We start from the raw sequence: 22,800 nt of genomic DNA on the forward strand, positions 1-22,800 counted from the left end.
AATTTAATATTATATAGACTATCCAAATACTACAAGAGTCTAAAATCTCTGAATACCCACAATAAATTTGTGAAAAATATTTTGAAACAAAATGACTTTGTATGCCATTCAGTAAATGTGACGTCTGTACATCAAGTTTCACCTTTGTAAGCCACATATAAAAGTTTGGATGATGATTTAAATATGTTCTACATTTACATAATGTATGCATCTTATATCTTCAAGTTTGGTTCCACCTTCTTACAAAATTATTTACATCAATTTATTAATTCTGAATTCATTGTAATTATTTGACCACATTAATCACCATGAAAAGCGTACTCCATTACATTGATTGCTTCAAAATTTTAAATTGATCTATATTCTATCCGTATTGGCAAAAATGCTGCTTGGATAGAACAAGTAGTATTAAAATATAGTCAATTTCGATTTAAAGTTGTAGAAATTGATAATCTGCATCAAACTCTGTCATGCCCTCACTGTTTCTTCAATTTGGTATTGTTGGAATTGCTATATAGTTAATGGGTAAAGTCTGTAAAGTTTCCAACTCAATATTGCATGACTGTTGCTTCTCAGTAGAAACATCGCTTTGCCAACTTATCAACAGTACTTGACTCCAAAACCAAAATAGCGTGAATAAGGAATATACGTCTAACTCTTCCATAGATTTTGTAAACCAAGAGTTGAGTAGATCAGTAGGATTCACACATTTATCTGAAATTAGAAGATTTTAATATTTTACTAGATATTTTTCGTATTTCTAGATGAATTAATATCGTTATAATTGAATTTTCCAGGTAACAATGAGAAACGGATCAAGATGGAGTACATCAAGGGCATTCCTACATCCAATCTCCTATCGAAAAAATCTTCACATCAAGAAAAGAAGTCAAGTAACCAAGATTCTGATTGATAGCAATACAAAACGAGCTTACGGTGTGGAGTATATACGGAACAACAGGAAATACATTGTAACTGCTAGAAAGGAAGTTATCCTATCAGCTGGTGCTATCAACTCACCTCAACTTCTTATGGTATCAGGAGTGGGTCCTGCTCAGCACCTCAAAAACTTGGGAATCAATGTTATAAAGGATTTGCCAGTGGGTTACAATTTGCAAGACCATGTAGCTCTTGGAGGATTAACATTCTTAGTTAATGATACAGCTTCTTTGAAAATAGAGAGGATTCTGAATGATCCTAATGTACTCAACAACTACATCCAGTATCATCAGAGTTGGTTGTCGATTCCTGGTGGAACTGAGGCGATCGCTTTCTATGATCTCCAAAAGCCCAACGACAAAGATGGACATCCTGACTTGGAACTACTGTTCATTGCAGGAACTCTCACTGCAGAACCAACACTCCAAAAGAATTTTGGGATATCAGATGAAGTAATGAAAGCAATGTTTATAGGGTATGAAAAAAGGGATGGATTCATGGTGTTCCCCATGGTAATGAGACCTAAAAGTAGAGGACGTGTAATGTTGAGAGACAAGAATCCTTTACATAGTCCTTTAATTGATATGGGGTATTTTTCGAATCCTGAAGATCTCGATATTCTGGTAGGTGGAGTGAGAAAGTGTCAAGAGCTGGTGAAAACTAAGGCAATGAAGAGGCTGAACGCACAAATTCTGCCCACAGTTATACCAGGATGCAGTAATATCAAGTATGATTCTGATGAGTACTGGAAATGTAAGTTTTTGAATTTTTCTTTGCTTAATTCTACTATATTTCTTAGTAACTGAACTCACTAACAGAGTATGCATTCTATATTTATGAATTTCATAAAGCGTCTACTAAAGTATTTTAATAAAGTCACTTGAATGTATTTAAATATAACATTCTTTTAAGTAAAATTACTAGTAATTTCCTATGATTAATTCATAAAGCTTGCCAAGCCATTTCAACCGTAATACTGTGAGAATTGATTTTGACCAAAATACAGTTTAATTTATCCATGAAACTGGATTGATGTAAATTCAAACGATAATATACAATTAAATCATTTAATTTCATCCTCCAGTAAAGACTGAAAAGTATTGTTCATAATCATGTACGGTAATCATAATAGAACTACCACTAATCACAACACTAATATTATTCAACTGAAAATCTGAAGAAATATAATATTACATCGAATATAATTGTCAATGTAATATTAGAATTCCAGTCTCTTGAAAAATACCAAAAGCATATGCGTAATTTATTTTATTGTTTCTGTATAATCATAATAATTTTAGTATTTTGTTATAAAAATTCACAATGCACTGTTTCTATAATACTGTGTACTACCTTTTTTAAATATCAAATTGAAAGTGACATGTATTTTGAAATTGTTATTGTATTTTTTTTAACTATGAGAATTCATCGAGATGTGAAATTCATGAGAACCAAAACGTGTATTTTTAATACTAGGATGAGGACTTAATAAAATCAAATAATGATTATAGAAGATGTAAGACAAATAGCAAGATTGAAAACCTCAAAAATTAGAGTACAAATCTTCAGTTCAAAACATATGACATTTTGTCCGGATTTGTTATCAATATACAGTGATTATAGTTTCTGAAAGATAGTACCTGCATTTGAAAAAAAGTTATATCAATACATCAACGATAACTATTCTTGTGATCCAATGATTGGAATTTTTATGTTTCATCTTCAACTGTAAAAAACATGTTCCAAAATGCAATATGATGAAACAACTCTACATGATTGAAATGAAATAAGAATTATCAAGAACGGTAGGTACCCTTATTTATATTTTACTGATTCACAACTAGTTTCAACTTATTAGAGCCATTTTCAAGGGTACTTGATAACTTTTATTTCTTTTCAATAATTTTGGTAGCCCCATAAAGGAAAAATTAAAACTTTAAATTAATATTTTTCTTGAACTTTTTCTATATTTTACTTAGATATACTGTACCAATGTCGTGAAAACTGTGAAATAATTTAGTCTTAGGATAAATAATATTCTAGCTAAGATATAAGTGGAAAATGTGATGATTAGATTGTAAATTTTTCTGATAATAATATTAGGCTTCTCACATCTGATAATTATTATTTAATTGCTTTATGTGTTTGTGATTCAACTAATATTATGTCTTTTAGAGATAAGAGCTTATAGAGAGCTGCCCAAATATACTGTTCCAGATGATGCCTTTTTTCATTCAACCCTTCAACAGTATAACTTTAGAATAGGATAGAATAAATTTTATTGTTAACTCTTCTTAGGTCGTCGCATCAGAAGCAACTCACAATCCTATTTCCTAATAAAAAAATTATCAGCATATTTATTTAATATTGAGTATAGGGTAGTATCAATTATCAGGGTAATATAGCATCTATTATGAGTAATATCATAATTTATAGTGATATAATTATTGTCTAAAATTAGGGCCTGGACATTGGAAGTAATTCAGGATTCATATTTGAATATTTTGAACATTTATTGAAATTTTTTTCTACGTTGCTTGAAACTACAATTTTTCAGACTTGAAAAAATATACTAAAATAATGAATTATCCAGGAAATTCATAATGTAAGCTGTCATATACACTTGTACTAGAAAATGGGATGAAATCTATTCACGAAAAAACAACACAGAAGAAAAACAGAAATCTAGGTTTTTGTGTCTTCCACTTTTTGTTATTCATTTTCTCCTTATGCTGATCTATTTGAGGTTTAATTATTTTTCTAACATTGTAATTTGTAATTTTCTAGTGGTTTATTATTGTTATTAAATATTTATTCTATCATAGAAACCTCTCGCTGATGACAAGAGATGCATGACGAACATGTACATGTATGTTCTACCGTTAGTGGCCAGCCTTATAGAGAGATCCACGCTATAAAGTGAGAATCTTTGAACAAAAAACAACTGTTTGACAGCAGCTTCCAACATAAAATTAACAACTAGTAACAATGAATAAACTCTGGAAAATTACAAATTATAATGATACAAAAAAATAATTTAACCTAAAATAGAGTAGAGAAGAAAAAATAAACAACAAGAAATCTAAGATACAAAAATCTTACCGTACCGTACCTCAAAAAATTTTGTTCGCTTTGATGACACAAAAATGTAAGTGTGTACACATGTGCTCATCATGCATGTCTTGTCAGTGGCCAGCCTTTTAAGATAAGAGCCTACACGTGCAATTCCCTAGAGGCGCAGCTATAATCAGGCCTCTCGAGACGCGAGCGGCTATAAGCAGGCAGCTCGAGACGCGTCGTTACAGCCGTCACGGCTAGAGCACATAACCTATAAATTCATTAGATTCGCTGACTCATTGGATTTTTATGTTGTATGAACGTTATTAGGGTGGCAGATGAATTAGAAGTGTTGACTATACTGCTTCATGATTCATATCTGTCTCGAGCTGCCTGACCAAGCGTCTTGACCAGTGAGTATAGATCACTGGTTCTTAACCATTTTTTGCTTATCGCCCAAGTATAGGAAATTTTCCAACGCCCCCTTTACCTATTCTACAATAGGGGCCTATCATTGCTACTTTCTGGCGGTATTTCATAGTAGGAATCAAAATTAAACTTAATGTGTAGTAAAGGTGATATTGTGGTAGGTATCCACATTGAATAAAAAGATCAGAACAGCCTCAACCACATTTTTATTAAATAAATATTATAATAATATTATATTATAATCATATTCATGATTTGTAATTATATCAACGAATAAATAAATAAATAATATGATCTCTTAATTATACTGTGTTATTGAATGATCATTATTAAATTATTATTTTATTTGATTTGTCGTTATTTAATATATATGTTGCTCTGACAATATCTAGTCTAATAATTCAATAAACGTTTTACGAAACTGTAAAATCAGAATTTTTACAAAAAAAATTGTTTCAATTTGTGAAAAACAACTAAGTCATTATATAATAGAATGTAACAATCTATACTAAAGATTGTTATATTCTATCATAGAATGTTACATTTTATACACGGTCAATGTTCTCGACACGCCTGCTTATAGCCGCGCGTATCGAGACGCCTCTATGGAATTGCACCTTGATATTCAAAATTACCGCCAAGTTCTATTCGATGTTGGTGAACACTATCGACCACGCGCTATCGACGATCATCAATAGTCGATACTCGATACTCTCCTAGTCGATTGTTTATTACGTCAGGAAAACTTGGTCAGTGGCAAGAAGCAGAAACACTCAAACACATGATTTGCTAAACGTATTGTAGTTACATTTTTGTTTATAGCAATAACTATTCGGGGTTAACTGCGGTAAGAGAGTATTTTCAGATTAAAAAATATGCTTCTATTTTGTCTAAAAGTTAGCATCCTTCTGTAGAAGGTTCATTCAATCTACTTGATCTATGCAATGTTGTTTTCCTCTCTGAGCAAAGTTAAAGCTTTCATAGTGTGGTCGTGGAATTACCTTTGGGCATTTTGGTTTTTGTTGATTATCTTCGTTATTTATTACTTACGAACCCCACTCCGATTAGCTGAAAACGTTGCTATGGGTAAGTATTATTATTTTTCCAAATTTATTTGAGTTATTCCTTCTAGAAACTTTGCTAAGTGTGGTAAAGTGATTTGGATGCTTATTAAATTTGAAGGGTACCTATTGTGATTCAAATTTAACCGGCAAGAACTACAAGCAGTTGAAGTTAAAAAAAAGGATTTTGAAACTTCTTTATTTCTTACTGAACTTCATAAATTCTTCTGGTGAAACTAGTACTTAGGCTACCTAAGATAATTTTGAAATGCTTGTGGAAATGTAGACTCTGATTTTATGCACTGTGTCTTGTTTAACTTGAATAACTTACCTCTGACTGTATGATTGGTTTCATCTATTATTAGATCTTGTACAAGACAATTCAAGAATAATAAAATCATAACCCCAACCTGTAATTTAGTTTGTAGGTAGGCCTACAGTAGCAGTTAAATTATAACAGTAGCGTAGACAGGATTTTGAAATGGTCGCGGGGGGGGGGGGTTGACCAAATATTTTGGGGCCCCTTTAGACCTCACCTAGTGACCTTGCTAACATGATTTTTTTTTTGCAACGAGGAGTGGTTAGCTTGGCGATAGAAAAAGCTTCTATTTAGCATACCCTATCAAGCTACCATGTAGGCAATTGTTCTTGGTTTTTATTGTAACGTTGTTTTCGTTTTATGGGGGTTTTGGATTACACATTTAATCATTAGCGAGACACGGCTTCTTTCATAATATTGCCAATGAGATTGTTATTAATGTAGTCAATTGCAAATCATTTGAATGAGTTTTATAATTTTCACCGTTTAGTAAACAATATTGTAGTTGAAACTAAGTTATTGAGGTCATTTTTACATGTACATCTTGGAACTTGGATTTTTGGGCTCATATGGAGAGGGGGGGATTGTTACCTGGAAATTCCTCCTTCGCTACGCCACTGTCTTATGAATTAATCAATGTTTGCACAAAAGTCTGTTGAATTTCAATGATTAATGCTAAGAACCAATCAAAGAAGACTTCTCTGATTGGCTCTTGTGACATTTAGTCATATTTGAAATGCGACATGTGTTCATACAACTTTATTTCACAGCCTCTTCAACTATTACAAGTTATCTTAAATTCAATATGTGATAACTGGGAGCGTAAAGCGCCCCCCCCCACAAACATACTTTTGAGTGTAGAATTGATCCGCGGATCAGACGACCGTGTGTGGATGATTCAATTGTTCGCTAGCCAAGCTGAGCCGAGCCGAGCCAACTCTGCCCACGTAGTTCAGAAGTTCAGAACTCGAGGATGTAGTCACGGAATAAGCATACAGTAGTGCTTCTTTCCTCTGTGATGTAGTACATGCCAGTACAGCAAACCATAGCTTAATTGAAAAACTGTGAATCAGAGAATGCAAGTTATGTTTCAAAATTTGAATAGGCCTATTTTAACTTACAATATCAATATTTTATTAATTTGAATAACGCTTGATGTTTACGTTTGTAGAAACATTTGAGATCAACTCGACTCTTTGGATACGATATTATTCTTTCATAGTAATCTTGATTATCATAGTGAATTTTTTATGAATTATAATTTTTAATCCATTAATTGTGGGTCATTCATGATAGGGTAAACTAGCTATGATTATCTCATAGAAAGTGATTCATGAGTTCTTAGCTGACTAAATATTTTGAGTTGATATAATATGATGATAGTAAACATGACCGTCTCATCAATGACGTTTGCAAAAAATACGAATCGATATTTTCAAACAACTACATTCATTCATAATCGTTAATGAACTACCAGCTGAATCTATGTCAAGTTCGTGTAGCTTCTACTGGAATCCATCTCACTTTGAACAAAATTGAAGATCTCTATTATAAGTGCATTTTCCCTGTTTGGACGCAGAAATACATTTTTCCTGTTTTACCAGGAAATTAGAGATTCTATCGCTCCAGCTATTGGAAATGAGAGTTTTCAATTTCACCGCTTCGTCCTCCGGTATTTCCATCAGAATTCCATTGAAATCAATAAAGTCTTCGTGTAGTAGTTATCACTCTCACTGTCTATATTTCAATGATATAGCTATATTAGACCGATAAGCTATTTGAAAATGGCACTGGTCTATTTCCCTGGTAGTTTATATGCTATTTTCATCACATACTCTTTTACTGTAGTTTGATTCTATTGTAAATACTACTCTCGCATTATCAATCATTATGATGATCAAGAAAGTGCTTTTTGAACCTAATCCGAAAACGTTTCAATAGGTATATAATTATTTTTATACGTCTCTTTTAATCGAATAAAAGCAAATCAAATAAAATTATCTGCATTCAACAAGTTATACACTTGGAAGCGGCATACATGTCAAAATCACATACAACAAGAAACATTCCAAACTAAAAGGCACATGAATGAAGCAAAAAAAAATAACAAAAAGGTAAGATAACTGGAAAAAAAATTCTCATTAATCGGTTCAATGCACTCTTGAGTGGAGCATGATACATGTCACGTATTTATGTACTTATAAGAAATTATACTTTGTATTTATAACACAACAATATATTTTATCTATTCCATAACATTATTCAGATTTTCATGTAAAATAGCTAACAAATATGTATAAATACAAAGTATAATACATTCTTATAAGTACATAAATACGTGACATGATTAAGCTTAAATCATGCTCCACTCTAGAGTGCATTGAAATTATAAATGAGAGTTTTTTTCCCGGTCCTTGGCGTTTTTATTTATGTGGAATTTTTCTGTCTATTTTGGAAAAAAAAATTTTGAGAAAATTTGTGGTTATTGAAACAGAAAGTAGTACTTGATTATTGATAGACGCAAAGGAAGAAAGACTAATGTGTAAAAAGTCACTAGGGTGCAGTGAACGTTGAAACTGGATTGTCAGTTTGAATTATTCGCTTGTGAAGGTACACGCCATGTGGTAATCCGCTACCGGTTCGTCGTACTTGTCAGGGTGGTCTTTTGTTATAGCACTTGCCACCCCTACGACTGTGGGGGTAGCTAGGTTTACGTGCTATAGAACTCCGGCATGAATGAAAGCCAGTAAGTGAATGGATCAATACTCAGCAGAGTAGATTCGGGATGGTGGGGGGTGAGTCGCTAGCCATTTTGCCTTAAAAAAGAAAAAAAAGCAGTGTACATATCAGCATTATGTGGGATTGTGAGTAGGATACTCTTAATCAACTATTGCTCAATTCGCTCACTTAATTAATTCTCTTTCAAATTGAAGCTTTCCTCTGTAACACACCTAAACTTCAAACAATTATTCTGCATCAATGGATCTGTTTTGGCGTGATCAACCGTCATAATTACATTTTTTTGTAATCACAATGTTATAAAGTTTCTTATAAAATGGAAAGATTCATCAGCTATGCTTACACTTTACTAAAGTTTGAAATGTTTAAGCTTAGTCCAATTATTATTGCAAAACGATACGTTTGATACTTTTCACATTATCTTCATAATTTTGCACCCACCACCGGAATGATTTTAAGTAAGAATATATTTCGAATTTATTGTTAACAATTCGTAATTTTATGATCACGGCTTATTAATGACAATTTTAAGCATAATTTGTATTTTGCTTGTTATAACTTTTATCACTGCACTAATAACTATAATCGATTCTTGAAAAAATACGTATTTCCTAGTCTTGCTCTAATCAGTTATCTCATTTGATTGCTGATTTTTGGTTGTTTCGAGAATTATTATTTGTCAGAGAGACTGATGTTCATTATAATCCAACTTCTCTCTAGAAATATAGGTTAGGTAGCCTCTACTCTTACACGTCTTAATAGTCGTACTAAATAGTACACAATTTTTCATGAAAACTCCCCACTTACAAAAACAAGAAACTTGTAAAATTGTTATCACTAACTTAATATTCCACGATAAGTTAATAGCCGATAGTTACAAACTTGTTGAGTTGATGAAGAAAGTTGGTAGATTCTTAGAAATATGAGTTGTTAGGAAGTAAGTTTTCCTGTGTTGTTTTATTGACTGAGCTTTCAACTATTTTAAGCATTTGTAGTTGTGAGATTTTATGACGTGCATTGACGTATTTTATGACTATGGAACATAACTGTTGTTTGAATCCCAATTTCGCCTGGAAATTTTTGTAACATTTTTCTACTTACAACACAGGAACAAGTTTAGGTTTTATTCATTAAAAATTAATTACCTATCTTCATCCATGATTCATCTGAAAGCCGAGCTCTGTTGATCAATAAAACATGTTTTTAAATTGGTACCACACAAATTGTTTTAGAAAAATAAAATGTTTAATGGTGATAAGTAAGAGATTGAACATTTTGAAAATGTTGAAATTAAAAAAAAGTTTTATTCATCACCATCCCATATTGATTTTAGAGAATACGATATTGTTTAATTTATCTGATTTTCTATACACATAGGTATTGATTACTTTATTCATATTTCATAGATTTCATTTTTGGTATTTGTGGAATGCCTTAATCAAATTGATTTATCAATACTGATAAAGTCTATGTGCGTTGAAACAAGTAGCGCTGATCTCATATATTACAGGATAATATAAAAATATGGAAAAATAAGGTTATAAAAATTAATGAATCTGGAAATAAATAGATAATGTAATACTGATACAGTGCTTAAAGCATGAGTGATGAGATATTAGGAATTGATCAAATTCTTCTTAGCCAAAAAAAAAACAATTGAAATTACTTCAATTTATTAGTATATTTCATTTTCCTCATTACATGGGAAGATTGAAGATTACTACTTATATTAATAGTATCATAGCCACCTCTAATACAAGGACCCGGCCTACGATATTGCAACGTCGCAATGTAGGCCTTGAATCTAATACATGATTGGTGAAAAAGATCAGCTGGTATTTTTTAAAATCTTTTTCACCAATCATGTATTAGATTTTAGGCCTACACTGCGACGTTGCAATATCGTAGGCCGGGGCCTTGTATTAGAGGTGGCTATGATAGTATTCATCTAGCAAATTATATCAATATTCACTCAACCTAAATAAATTTGATAATTAGAGCTCTATAATACTAAAATACATTATCAGTTTTCCAGTAGCATAAAAACTTGGGTGATTTTTGAACCCTGATTTTACTACCAAAATTGGTATGTCGTTAGCTTCATAATAATCTATGAACTGAAAAAGGAACTTATTTTGTTAGTGTGTAACATCAATTACTTAATAAAAACATAATTTTCATTAAAAAAACTCAATAGAAAACATCAATTCGATTACGTATTCAATTTAAAATACACTTTTAAAACTTGAAGTTCTATTACTAATAAAGCTTTAATAAGTTTCAATTTTAATTAAATTTTTAAAACTTTTAATTCGATTACTAATAAAGCTTTGTATATAGCCATGAGATATGATAATATCAAGCTGGGTGCATTGTTCGTTGTGTTGTAAATATCATTCAAAACTTCATACGCTCTTTGCAACATTCAACTGCGGTATATTTGCGACCAATTCTGATTAAAAACATATTCATTTATGCCAATTTAGGTATGACAATCCGGCCTAATGAAAGTCCAGTCAGGCTTTTCAAGTAAGACTCCTCGCTTTTTAAGCCAAGTTTGCTTCGTATAAGCAATTTTTGTTATCTATATTGAATAATTGTTCACTTTGCTTTTTGTTGCCTTCAATCTGGATATTTTGTGTTTTGATTTTTGTCTGTTCATGTATCAGAATGTGTTTCTCCTTGAGTTGGTTTTCTCTGAGAACTGACGAAAGAGGAGTGATGTTTTTGTGTCTACTAAGTGTCTTTCTTTATTTTTGTAAGTTTTTGTGTGCCTTGTTGTGTTAAATGGCTAAATAGACTTTCACTTGGAATCAATGAATTTCCATAATTGTCGATACTGTATAGAACTACAACACTTTTTCCTCATCTTAAATCCTTTATATGAGTGGCAAAACATTTTTTGATGCCACGTTAATACCGTAGAAACATTCGGTTCTCTTATAGAAATTATATGGAATTGGTGTTTAATTATCTCCCTAGACAAACCCTTATTTTCATATATTTTATGTTATGGATGTTTGGTGTACATAGGCTAATGATAAAAATCGCACAATTCTGCATGTCTTGTACATGACTATTGATATTCAATCACTTGTTGTCAGTTGAGAGTTGGCAATAGCAGTCGGCTATTTTGAATTGATGTCCCATAAGTTCAGTTTGAAAACTGTCAATTGATTATTTTCTGAACCATATCATGTCTACTGTTTACATCGGATCTTCTTCAAAAAAGTCTTATTGGATGAAGTATTTGAGGTAGCAGGGCACGGCTTCTTCAAATTCTCTACGCAAGAAAGTGAATACGGTATTCGAAAACCTTCCTTCCAAAAAAAACTTGAAGAATTTTCCAATTTGAAAGAATTTATTTTTGCTTTAATTATTGAAGTAGTTGAAAATTGAAAAATTATAAGAAATTTCCCTGAAGTATTTCATTCTCTTCCCAATGGCATATAGAACGTGAAATTCTGTACATAAATAATTGCGCTGTATTTAAAAAAAAAAAATCAATTGATCTTATGGAACATAATTCAATATGACCGACTGCTTCTGCCCACTCTTAAACTTTTTATATTCACTCTATGTTTATGTGTGTTATTCTCTGGGTGTATTTGTAGATTCCTTGTCGAACTATCTTGCAAATGGTTACGTTTCTATACTCAATATGATCCTGTTTAAATGTTATTTTAGATGGTGTCACAGTATCAGTTATGTTTGAATTTGGATGTTTATACTGCTGTGAAATATTTGTCTATCATTTTCAGTGTTCAAATAGTAAAAATCCTGTTAAAAATATAATGACAAATACTCCTTACCTGTAATATATCTACAGAATTACCCAACTTTGCATCTCAAAAATTAACATTTCACTATTTATTTTCACTGGAATGTTTTTTCAACAAAAAATCACAGAATGTAGAAATTCTTCTAAGAATCTATGCATGTTGTGTTGAAATCGATGTCAGTTCGTTTTGAGTGTTATTCTTGAGATAAATGACAATGACCTTGGATAGAAGAGATCTCTATCTCGAATCCGCTGAAAGAAAAGTGACAAAACTGTAAAGTTCCATCCAAACGTGTGGCTATACATTTTGGTTATAGATCTGTCATAAAAATATATTGTCTATATTGCTTTACATATTGCATGGTTGTTGCTATTACTCTAAATATTTTTACCTATGATTATACTCTTACAGATAAACTAATGTATACATAACTATTCACATAAAATTCATCTTAAATACGATTCTTAATGCTAAATTACTGTGTAATACTGTAGATAATTAGACATATAGGCTGCCTTTATTTCAACCTGGAGGGCGAAGTTAGGGCGCAGCCGGCCCTCTCTCCCAATTAACTCTCCTATGTAATTCGAATGCATTTACTTTACAACAACATAAGGAAATAATCCTCTAAATAGAATAATAAAAAAAGGATAAAAAACAATTTTAATTCATTTATCATAATACAGTTGCTTAACAATTTTTTTGAATCTGCTACTTAATGTTTGAGTAGTATTTAATAGTAACTTAACAATTTAAAAAATCTGCTAATTAATGTTTTAAAAAGTTTCTAACACTGTGTAGATAATCTATGAAATAATGAAAATTGAAAAATAGATTAATTATTTAAATTTTGAATGTTCAAAAATATGTTTCCTCATTATATCTGGTTTACTGTTGTGGAAAGATTCTTCTGCTAAGGTAAGTTGATCAGGTTAATATACTATAAGGATACGCTTTGGCCTCAATTAATAAAACATTTCATTCATAATAATAATTATTATTTAAAAATAATTTTTCAAATAAGAATTTTTGAGAAAAATAATTGATATCTCTCTGTTCTAGCTACAATGTTCCTTAGCACCTTGACGCCTAAATTCTATGTTGCTCTGACTGGAACATCTTCTTTAATTTCTGGTTTAATTCTGGTGAGTGAACAGTGCTGTATCAAATTCAATTAACCAAAGTTCTGCAATTCAATTGACTATAAATGTTCTATACTCTGTCTAGAATGCGATGAGCGCTGGATTAAGCCGACCCTCGCTCCCCCACGCGCAGGCACATACGCCCGGCCTACTTGCGCCATTGATATACTATGTATACTACGTAGTATACAGGTAGACAGACCGTCCTTTCACTCTTACACACAAAAGGAGACTGCGCTTGTGTGTGTGTGAGTAGTAGGAGGGTCGGCTTAATCTTTCAGCGCTCATCGCAGTCTGGACAGAGTATAGTGACTTTTAGAAATGTAGTTCAAACTTTTGAAATTTGTAACTCCCATGTAGATTTATGAAGTGTAGAGCAATAGGAACTATAACCAAATGAATAAAATCGAATGATAGTAATCAGAATGGCAGAAGATTTCAGTTATTTATACGAATTAATTTATTGAACATTTGTGACACCGTACCATACATTTTTAATGCTTACAAGTTATGAAATATAATAACTCGAATATAGTCTTGAAACTTTATAACGTCCATATCCATTGAGATATTTTGTAGGTGAATAGATAGATATTCTTGTAAACAATTAGTTACAATACAAATATACTTTTTGAAGGGGTTAGTTTCAAGGATTCGAAACTTGATTAAACATATAATTTTATTAATTTGTGGTTGCATACATTAGTATTAGACGCTTTGACATTTTTATTTCAACCAATTACAGTATTACTACACTAGTATTTTTCTTCCGCTCTTCGAAATGAGAGAAGAAAGTAGAATCAGTTCAAAAATATAACTATCCAACTTTTTGACTGTTCAAATAGGAACTCAATACTAAATACTCAATATATTCAAAGTACCAAATACAAGTGCTATATTATGGTTGATTTTAATCAAATACTTTTTTAATATTATAGCTATTTAGTAGTTTCTATAGGAAAATAGAAACTACAAACCACTAGAGTATTATTTACTCTTTTGCATTAAGAATAGAATAGAATAGAATTATTGATTGAATAAGTTTTATCGTAGCCGCTTCTGAGGCCTTCAAAAGCATTACCTTCGTCACAATATACAAGTCATACATACAATACAATAATTGAAAATATTCTAAAAGAACTACCAATATCATGAAATATTAATATCCAATGATGTAAATGGCCAGATAAATATCAAAGAGAGAGAGATAAAATATATTCAAATATGTGATATTCTGGTCTTGGCATTGAGGTGTACGCAGGTACACTATGCAAATACTTTTTTCAAGTAATTTGTTTCTGAATTATGTTTTTCGAATGTGTGGATGAATGTTCGGATTCCACAACTGGTATAATTTTTCCATCATCCAGCGTTCATCGAATTATCGCATAATGGTTCAAATTCTCGCAATAATGTCCTGAAAATATAATTTGTAAGTGGTAGTCAAGTGGCTCAATTCCACAACTTACAACGTTTTTACTTTTATAGTGGTAGCCTATTTATCAAACTTTAAGTAACTAGTATTTTTGATATTGTTGTTAATACGTGTACTAAGAAAGATCCAACAATGAGTAATTTTTGGAAAAAATGTATTCAAATGATGCTGAATATTTGTTTGGTTGCAGATATTTGAGTGGTGGTACTTCCGAAAGTATGGTGCCTCATTCATTGAACAAGTGTCTTTAAACCACATTAGTCCATGGATTGGTGGAGGTGATAGTGGAGGAGATTCCACAACAAACAATGGTACAAATAATACTACTACAACCGCAACTACTCAACAAACTGTACCTGGTGAGTAGTGTACCTCAATATACTTTCAGTCTTTCATTGCGATATCAATAATTTTTTCTCGAAAATCTACAGGTCTTCATCAGGAATTGTAATTACAGTTGTAGCTACTGGTAAATTAGATACATTTTTGGAATAAATAAGACCTTCAGGTTCATCAATATCAACAACGATAGCTCTAGATCAATTCTTTTTTTGACAACTTTCATCGAGGAATAAGAGTGGTTCATCATTCTAGAATAACAACATGATCGAGTGAGTATGGTTTTTGAATATCTAACACCTAACCTAAACTGACTGGAGGAATAAGGGAGAAACATCGATTTTGATATAGGAAAAGCTTATCCTCAGATACTGTTTTTGGTGAGAGATGTAGTGATATTAATCCATAATGAAACACTGGTATATTGTCTAGAAATATCGCGAATTTATTGCAAAATAACATACATGTTTTAACACCTATAGTGTCATCTTCAGTGTGTTTATTATTAGAAATATCACGAATTTATTCCAAAATAACACATGTTTTAACACCAATAGTGTCATCTTCAGTGTGAGAAATCATATCATAAGAACCAAGTGTTTTTGTTTGTAAACGTTACTGTTTTTTGAATTTCAATCATTCCAATCAAACAGCAAGCAAATTACAATTTTATCTTTAAATTCGAATGACATTTTCTCATACTTTTCAGTCGTTCACTTGTCTTGTACACCTGCAAAGTCTCAGAAGTTGATGTTTTTAAATTGAAGACACATTTGATATGTTCTAAAGCTTTCATACCTACTTGAACGGTTGGTAAATGGGTTTTCAGAACAATTGACTTGATATTCACTTTTACAACATTGCTTCCATAATTTGTAAAATCTAGATATGCTACAAGACGCTAGGGTAACATTCATTGGGATTGTTACTGAGTGGTAACAAATTCTATTCGAGAATGTGATTTTCTGTAGTATGTTACAACAATATTTCCCATGTGTTTCAAAAGAAGCCTCCATATTTTCCATAATTCCAGCCTCTCGATACTTACTTACTCCTTGGCGCTACAGCTCATTCAGAGCCTTGACCTCATTCAAAAAGCCTCTCCATTCGTCTCTATCGGCAGCCTTACGTCTCCATCCCCTGACACCCAGCTTCCTAATGTTTCACATCCTCCAGCCAACGCTTTCTCGGACGTCCTCTCGGCCTTCTCCCTCCTGGGATGTTTCTGAAGACCTTTTTTACAACTGTTGAGTCACTCATCCTCTCAACGTGTCCCAGCCAACTCAAACGCCTCACTTTTATCTCGAGCCTCTCTATAAGTCTAATTTTCAATTAAAACCAAACAAATTAATTCTCAATTTCTATGGCAGTTAAAATTTGAATCGTGCATGTTGAAGCTGATAGAAGAAGTTATGATTGTGAAGTTGTATCTATTTGAATAAGGAAGCTTCTAAATTTTGTAAAAAATGTATTATACATTGTAATATTGTTTGAACTGCACTGTTTAATGAAAGCAATACTAGTCTAGTTTGGAGTGCTTTTATCGTAATACTGATAATCTGCATGGTGTTCTTGAGACGCTTTTACAATCCTCAATTCTTAAGGATTTGTAAGCTTTAATCCAGCAGAATTTGCTTTTGAAGTGCGTTTTAGAATAACTCGTTTTGAATCTATTAAATGATTGCTACTATCATTCATTTTCCTATTTAAAAACAAATAAACAATCAATATTACAACCAATAAATTAGGAACTAATACTGGACTACTCTGTTCCTACTTCAGAATATAACATTTCTTACTAACACGAATGATCTTTAACAAGGAATGACTAATATCTTTAAAAAAAAATAAATGATGATACCTTAAAGGCATAGTAGGTTGTTATACTTGATTTACTTCACAATTTAGCAGGATAATGGAAATTCTTGATTCTATAGGTTTCTGTCAAAAATTAATATCTTATCCAGTTTGGTCCATATGAATAATATTCAATAAACCGATGATCATGACTTTCTTTGTAAACAATTCACCGTTCAGTTAGTATTTTATACATATTTCACTTCTATGACATGTGTTTAAAAATATTGTTAAAGTAGGAGGTTTCTTATGATAGACATGTTACTGTATGTGTGCAGCTGAGTTGGATGGTAATGATTTATTACGTCTTGAAAAATTAACAATTTTTTTATTTTCAAAAATCAATACTTTATAATGAATAATAATATTTTAACAGAAAAAATCAAATAATAATTATTATTAAACGAAAATCCAAATTAAATGCTGTAACTCACCCCGAAGACTTCTGCTACTGCAAATATTGACAACAGTGTAAACAGCTAGATGGAAATTCGATGAGCGCTACTGTTCAAAAATTATTAATCTAACCCAGTACCTCCTAATTGCCGGTCAGGAAGGCTTACCCTTACACTAAACTGACAATCTCTGGATAGCAGCTCTCATTTCATATGAAGCCATAGCGTTTTTTAGAAGAGCGTTTTTTAGAATAACTCATTTTGACTCTATTAAATGATTGCTACTATAATTCATTTTCCTATTTAAAAGCAAATAAACAATCAATTACAACCAATAAATTAAGAACTAATACTGGACTACTCTGTTTCTACTTCAGAATATAATATAACATTTCTTAGTAACACGGCCAGCCATGTTGCTACAGATGGAAATTGATTTCGTTTAATAATAATAATTATTAATTCATTAGCATTTGAATAATAGCACCATCTCTGTAATTTCCTTAGTTAATATCACTTAGTTCAATTAACATAAACGAGGAAATCTAATCCAATATTATTGTAGAGTGCTTGCTTGGCTCAATCTGCATCAGTGTATCATATACTTCTATAAATGTATATACTAACCATTGCTGTACTGAAGCGCACGAGTTTATTTTTTCGATGTGAGTGAGCGCTCTTTCTTTTGCTGAGAGTTTACATTATTTCTAGTGACCCTTGATCAGTTGGAACGTATTCTCCACTCGAAAAAAGTAATTAACATCCAAAGAGTTGATGTCCCTCTCTTTCCAATGTCAAGAGTACACGTGACATCTCCAGACATCCGCCTTATTCAGCTGTGTCAGTCTCCGATCAGTGCTATTCCAGTGGACACCCCAAATTCGACCCTGAGGTACAACTATTTCTAGAATCCAAATTCGCTACATCATTTTCGAAATTCACCTTTGTTGTAATCGTAAGTGAATTATTCACTGTCTCAGCTACTACTCCAAATATTACGAACCACAGTGATTTAGCAGGTAATTCTGACACAAGTTGCTGTCAAAATCAATCAATCAATTAAAATCAATCTTTGGTCTCACCAGAATAGAAAAGCTAAAGATATCAAGAATTTTAAAACTTTCTTCTCATTGTCTATCATTCAATCAATCCATTCATTTCTCCTACGATTATTTACGCGACTCTCTATTTGTTTGAGTTAATATTGAGGAAGTAAATGATCCATTAAACCCTAAAAGCTGTAGCTATCCTTTAGCACTTTGGTTATTTGGTTCAATTGTATTCATGCTGTGATATGATACAAGTGCATCGATTTTAAAAGACTAAACTATTTTCGAAGATAATATATTTTTGAATCTATTGTTTTCAACTGGTCGAAATCGAAATTTAAATGATGTATTCGAAGTGAATATTTAGGGAATATTAAGTGTATTTAAAGTGAACACTTGACAGGTCTGGCTTAGTAATATACAGTAACCCGGGACATACAGTTTTGGTGTGAGGTGAACTGTGTGAATTTTCATTGCTATGAAGTTTATAAATCGCTGAGATTAATTGATGAAGAACAGATCACTCACAATACTTACGAATTTGAGAATTTTGAAAATCTATATTCTGATATGATAGTATTGCTCCAAAACCAAGAGGATTTTTCATAATTATTTGAACTCATTGGCTTATAGTAAGCTATTACATACAGCGGCCAATTTGAAGATAAAAGGCGGTGTTTTTTACTCTGTCAACCTAGTAATGTGTTATATTTAGTTTGCTTTCTTTCCTATGTCAATCACCGTAAAACTCACACATAGATAAAACTCACACATAGGATGTCTTGAGTTTGTTCCACAAAAGGAATGCATAAAACTATGTAAGTAGAATTGGGTGATATATTAATTATTTCCAAAAGTTTTGTTTGAATTCAATAATTTTGTATACTACTGTACATTATCAATTTAATTGTGCTACAATTCTTTGTGTTTATTGAGTTTATTTAGTTTCATGCCATTATTATACATTCCTCCATTTATTTTTTTATATTTCATGTTAGAAACAAAAATATTTCCGTACATTATTTCAACCTTGCATTCCAGGAACTTCAATTTCAGAATTTTGAAAAATAATTCGTGAACAAAATTGAAAGTAGGAAACATTGAGTATTCGAAAACTCTCCAGTATTAATTGCAAAACTATGCTGATTAATTCGTCGTTGAGGTCTCATGGATCAAAACCAGAAGTATTCGGATACGATTACGGTAGATTATGTTGCTCTGAGATCACGGACCCTGGTAAATTGGAATGAATTTTTACAAATATGCTATTCTCTTAATAAAAAGCCATCTGTATCATCCACTTTAAAAATGTATATCACTTACTAATACTTCCCAATCCGCCTGTTCTTACTCAATCTATAATAATATGTAACTTGTTAATCTTTATATATGTAGTTGAATGTGAAGGGGTATAGTTGATACCTGTAACATATTTTGTTTCCAAGTTCTTTCATCCACTGAAAAATTATTGTTGAGTGAAAACTTTCAACTGTAGGTAAAATCTCTTTTCTCAAACCTGTCCGACAGGCATTCATGCCTGTATGCACTACTTGATAATTCAGATGTTTATATTCTTCTCGAGATTGAATTTGTCCTATGAATACTTAATTAACCAGGTGTTCCTTGTTTCCAACACCGAAGTGATCTCTATAACTTGAGGAAACACTTCAAATAAGTAATTTTATCTGGTACCATCTTGTCATACTCAGTTCCTGACAATTAACATCGATAAATTTACAGTCATCTGTGCCTGTATGTACAAAACAGTCACTTTAGATATTATATTACATATTACGACAGAAAAAACACTACATAGATTGAAAACATTTGAAAATTTATGCATGGAGATATTTCTGAAGCTGTACTCAAAAATTTTTGAAACAAATATTGACAAAAATATATTTTTTGAAAAATCTGTATTAAATTAAGAAATTTGGCGATAAAATTCAGCGAATGATCTGCCCATCCGTGGTTTTCTTCGAAAGTCAGCATTGAAAAATTCTTGAAAGGATGTTGCACAAACTTTTATTGAGGAAGGGGTTTTCATAATCATTTTCAATTTTATTCTTCTACAAAGAGACTGAGATAATTGATAATGTATCGATCATTATTCTTTCTCTATGATTGTGACTTTTCTAATGTGTTGTCATATTGTAGGAAAGTGGTGTGAGCTGTTCAGTCGGTACCGCCACCTGCTTGTAAGGCTGGGAATTTTGAGCTGCCTGCACCCGTTCAAAGACGGCATGTCATTTAACCTATCTGTCTGTTAATATTTGGCTAAACTTTCAGTGTTCAATTAATATTTCCTATAATTGTTGTGATGTGTTGTATGGTTTGTCGCTTTTGTATTATTCGATGTGGGTGTAACATATTTCTGTGTATTTTTGTTGACTTTATCGTCTATCCTAACAAATTTATTGTTTGCTAAGCTTGGATTTGTTTTAGTTTTCTTACTCGAATGTCGAAACTTGTCTAACAACAAAATTATAATTTGCGAAACCTCATTCGAATTTCAACCCTTCCTATCAACCAGATACAGTAGATCTCTTTTGAAACTGTTGTTTTTGTATGTGTAGATAGTCCATCCATCATCTGTTTATTGTTATAAACATTTTTACAGCAATATTTTTCCACTGATTCTAAATGCTTTATTATAGATTTGTAAAAACCTCAAAAGTTTCTTCAACTAGACTGTCACTCGAAAAATCTAAAAACCCACTTCATAAATTAAATTTAGATAAATTTCTGAACTATTTTAATAATGAAACATTATTTCTGAAGCTTTTTGAGATGTTGTTATTTATTGTTTAGAGACTGTAAATTCTACATTTCATTGATTTATAAATCAAGAAAAATGTGATAGGGCTAGTTGTGTCTTATATCCCTTATAATGCAATATTCTTGATCAATTCCTGTGTTTAACTCTAAACCCCACTTTTTGTCTAATATTGGATTAGTTTGTTGGATTTCCTGTTAATCCATCTTAGATTGATTGATTCTAAGTCTATTGAAGCCAACATTATGCTGTTTACATAGGTTGATTCATGACAATTTCCGTTCCAAATAACTCCAAAATAATTGTATCAAAATTGAAATTAATTCTATTTCCCATGAGTAAAAGTTTGAGGAAGCACAACTCGAGCGATAAATGATAAAATAATATCATGTTAATGGGCAATAAACTAGAAAATATTAACATATACTCGTACAATAAAAATGAATATTGATATAAATCATACGGTACCTATTCTAGTTGAAGTTGTGTAACGGAAATATAAAAACATTTTATTGGTAATATTAAAACAAAAATTAGATTCTGATACTATCAAGTTATCTTGATAAAATTCCTAGAAATTTTTATTGTTTGTAAGATATGGGATGTGGGCGCCTAAAGTCAAGATTCATCCTGAAACCGATTTCAGAATTGATAGCAGATGAAAAATAAATGTTTCAAAGTATTGTTCATCAAATAAAATACCTAATGAGTTTCTCACAAGTTCAATGTTCTAGGAATTTGTTCCATTCTTATGGAATAGCTCAAAATAAGTCAGATCGGGATAGGATCAACATGATTTGGTTAAAAATAAAACAATAATATAGTAATCTAAATTAAAAATCCATTTTATATTAATCTTATGATAATGATAATAATGAAAATCTAAAATCTCTGAAGAGCAATTCAACTCGCTCGAATAGTTTTTAGGAGTGAGTAATATAGTATTACCTAACAAATATGATTGATACGTATGTGTTGTATTTACTTTTCAAGCCATTATTGCCTGTCGATGTACGTTTTGTTTTGCTCGGTCTATTATTTTAGCTTTCCCCCCTCCCTCTGCCAATATATATTATCTCATAAGCTGATTTTCATCTTCATTGCCATGTTTTACCTTATCCCACTCACATGTGTGTCAATTTTATTCTCATAAATTTTATTTATTCCTCATCTGTATCAATTTTATATTGCCACCTTATAATTTCTCATAGCATTATATCACCCATATCACAAACATTCCTTGTTATATAGTTCCACATATGTTATTTATTATCCATCTGCCCTGTTGTGATAAACCAACCTTCAGGTAGCATATTGCATCAATCAATGTCTCAGGATATTAATGCATTGATAGTCTCTAATATTTTTATTTTATGTGTTTTACTCGATGTGCTACTTTCTTGAAAATTCATGTTTTATTTTATTAAATTCAAATTTCAAGCCTTAGAAAATCGTGCAAGTGTAAATGTGTTTTTTTGTTC

General features: G+C 31.5%; 2 protein-coding genes across 9 annotated transcripts in view; both read left to right on the top strand.

The window, feature by feature from the left end:
* Positions 1–3,160, top strand: part of LOC111045257 (glucose dehydrogenase [FAD, quinone]) — a 57,283-nt gene extending 54,123 nt beyond the window's left edge. The window contains exon 7 of the mRNA XM_022330626.2: positions 798–3,160. Within this exon, the coding sequence (XP_022186318.2) occupies positions 798–1,745 (948 nt within the window). The 3' untranslated portion in view covers positions 1,746–3,160. The remainder of the gene's footprint in view (positions 1–797) is intronic.
* Positions 3,161–5,166: 2,006 nt separating this feature from the next.
* LOC111045256 (protein ST7 homolog) overlaps positions 5,167–22,800 on the top strand; it is a 41,556-nt gene continuing 23,922 nt past the window's right edge. The window contains exons 1-5 of one of the 8 annotated variants that reach the window (XM_039442683.1): positions 5,167–5,511; positions 11,031–11,073; positions 13,389–13,471; positions 15,094–15,262; positions 20,701–20,784. In XM_039442683.1, the coding sequence (XP_039298617.1) occupies positions 11,049–11,073; positions 13,389–13,471; positions 15,094–15,262; positions 20,701–20,784 (361 nt within the window). In that variant the 5' untranslated portion in view covers positions 5,167–5,511; positions 11,031–11,048. Of the gene's footprint in view, positions 5,512–8,357; positions 9,003–11,030; positions 11,074–13,388; positions 13,472–15,093; positions 15,263–20,700; positions 20,785–22,800 lie in introns of those variants that run through there. The other 7 variants (XM_022330619.2, XM_022330624.2, XM_022330622.2 and 4 more) reach the window with 7 other exon arrangements.

The sequence above is a fragment of the Nilaparvata lugens genome, chromosome X (genome assembly GCF_014356525.2).
Source record: "Nilaparvata lugens isolate BPH chromosome X, ASM1435652v1, whole genome shotgun sequence".
Classification (NCBI taxonomy): domain Eukaryota; kingdom Metazoa; phylum Arthropoda; class Insecta; order Hemiptera; family Delphacidae; genus Nilaparvata; species Nilaparvata lugens.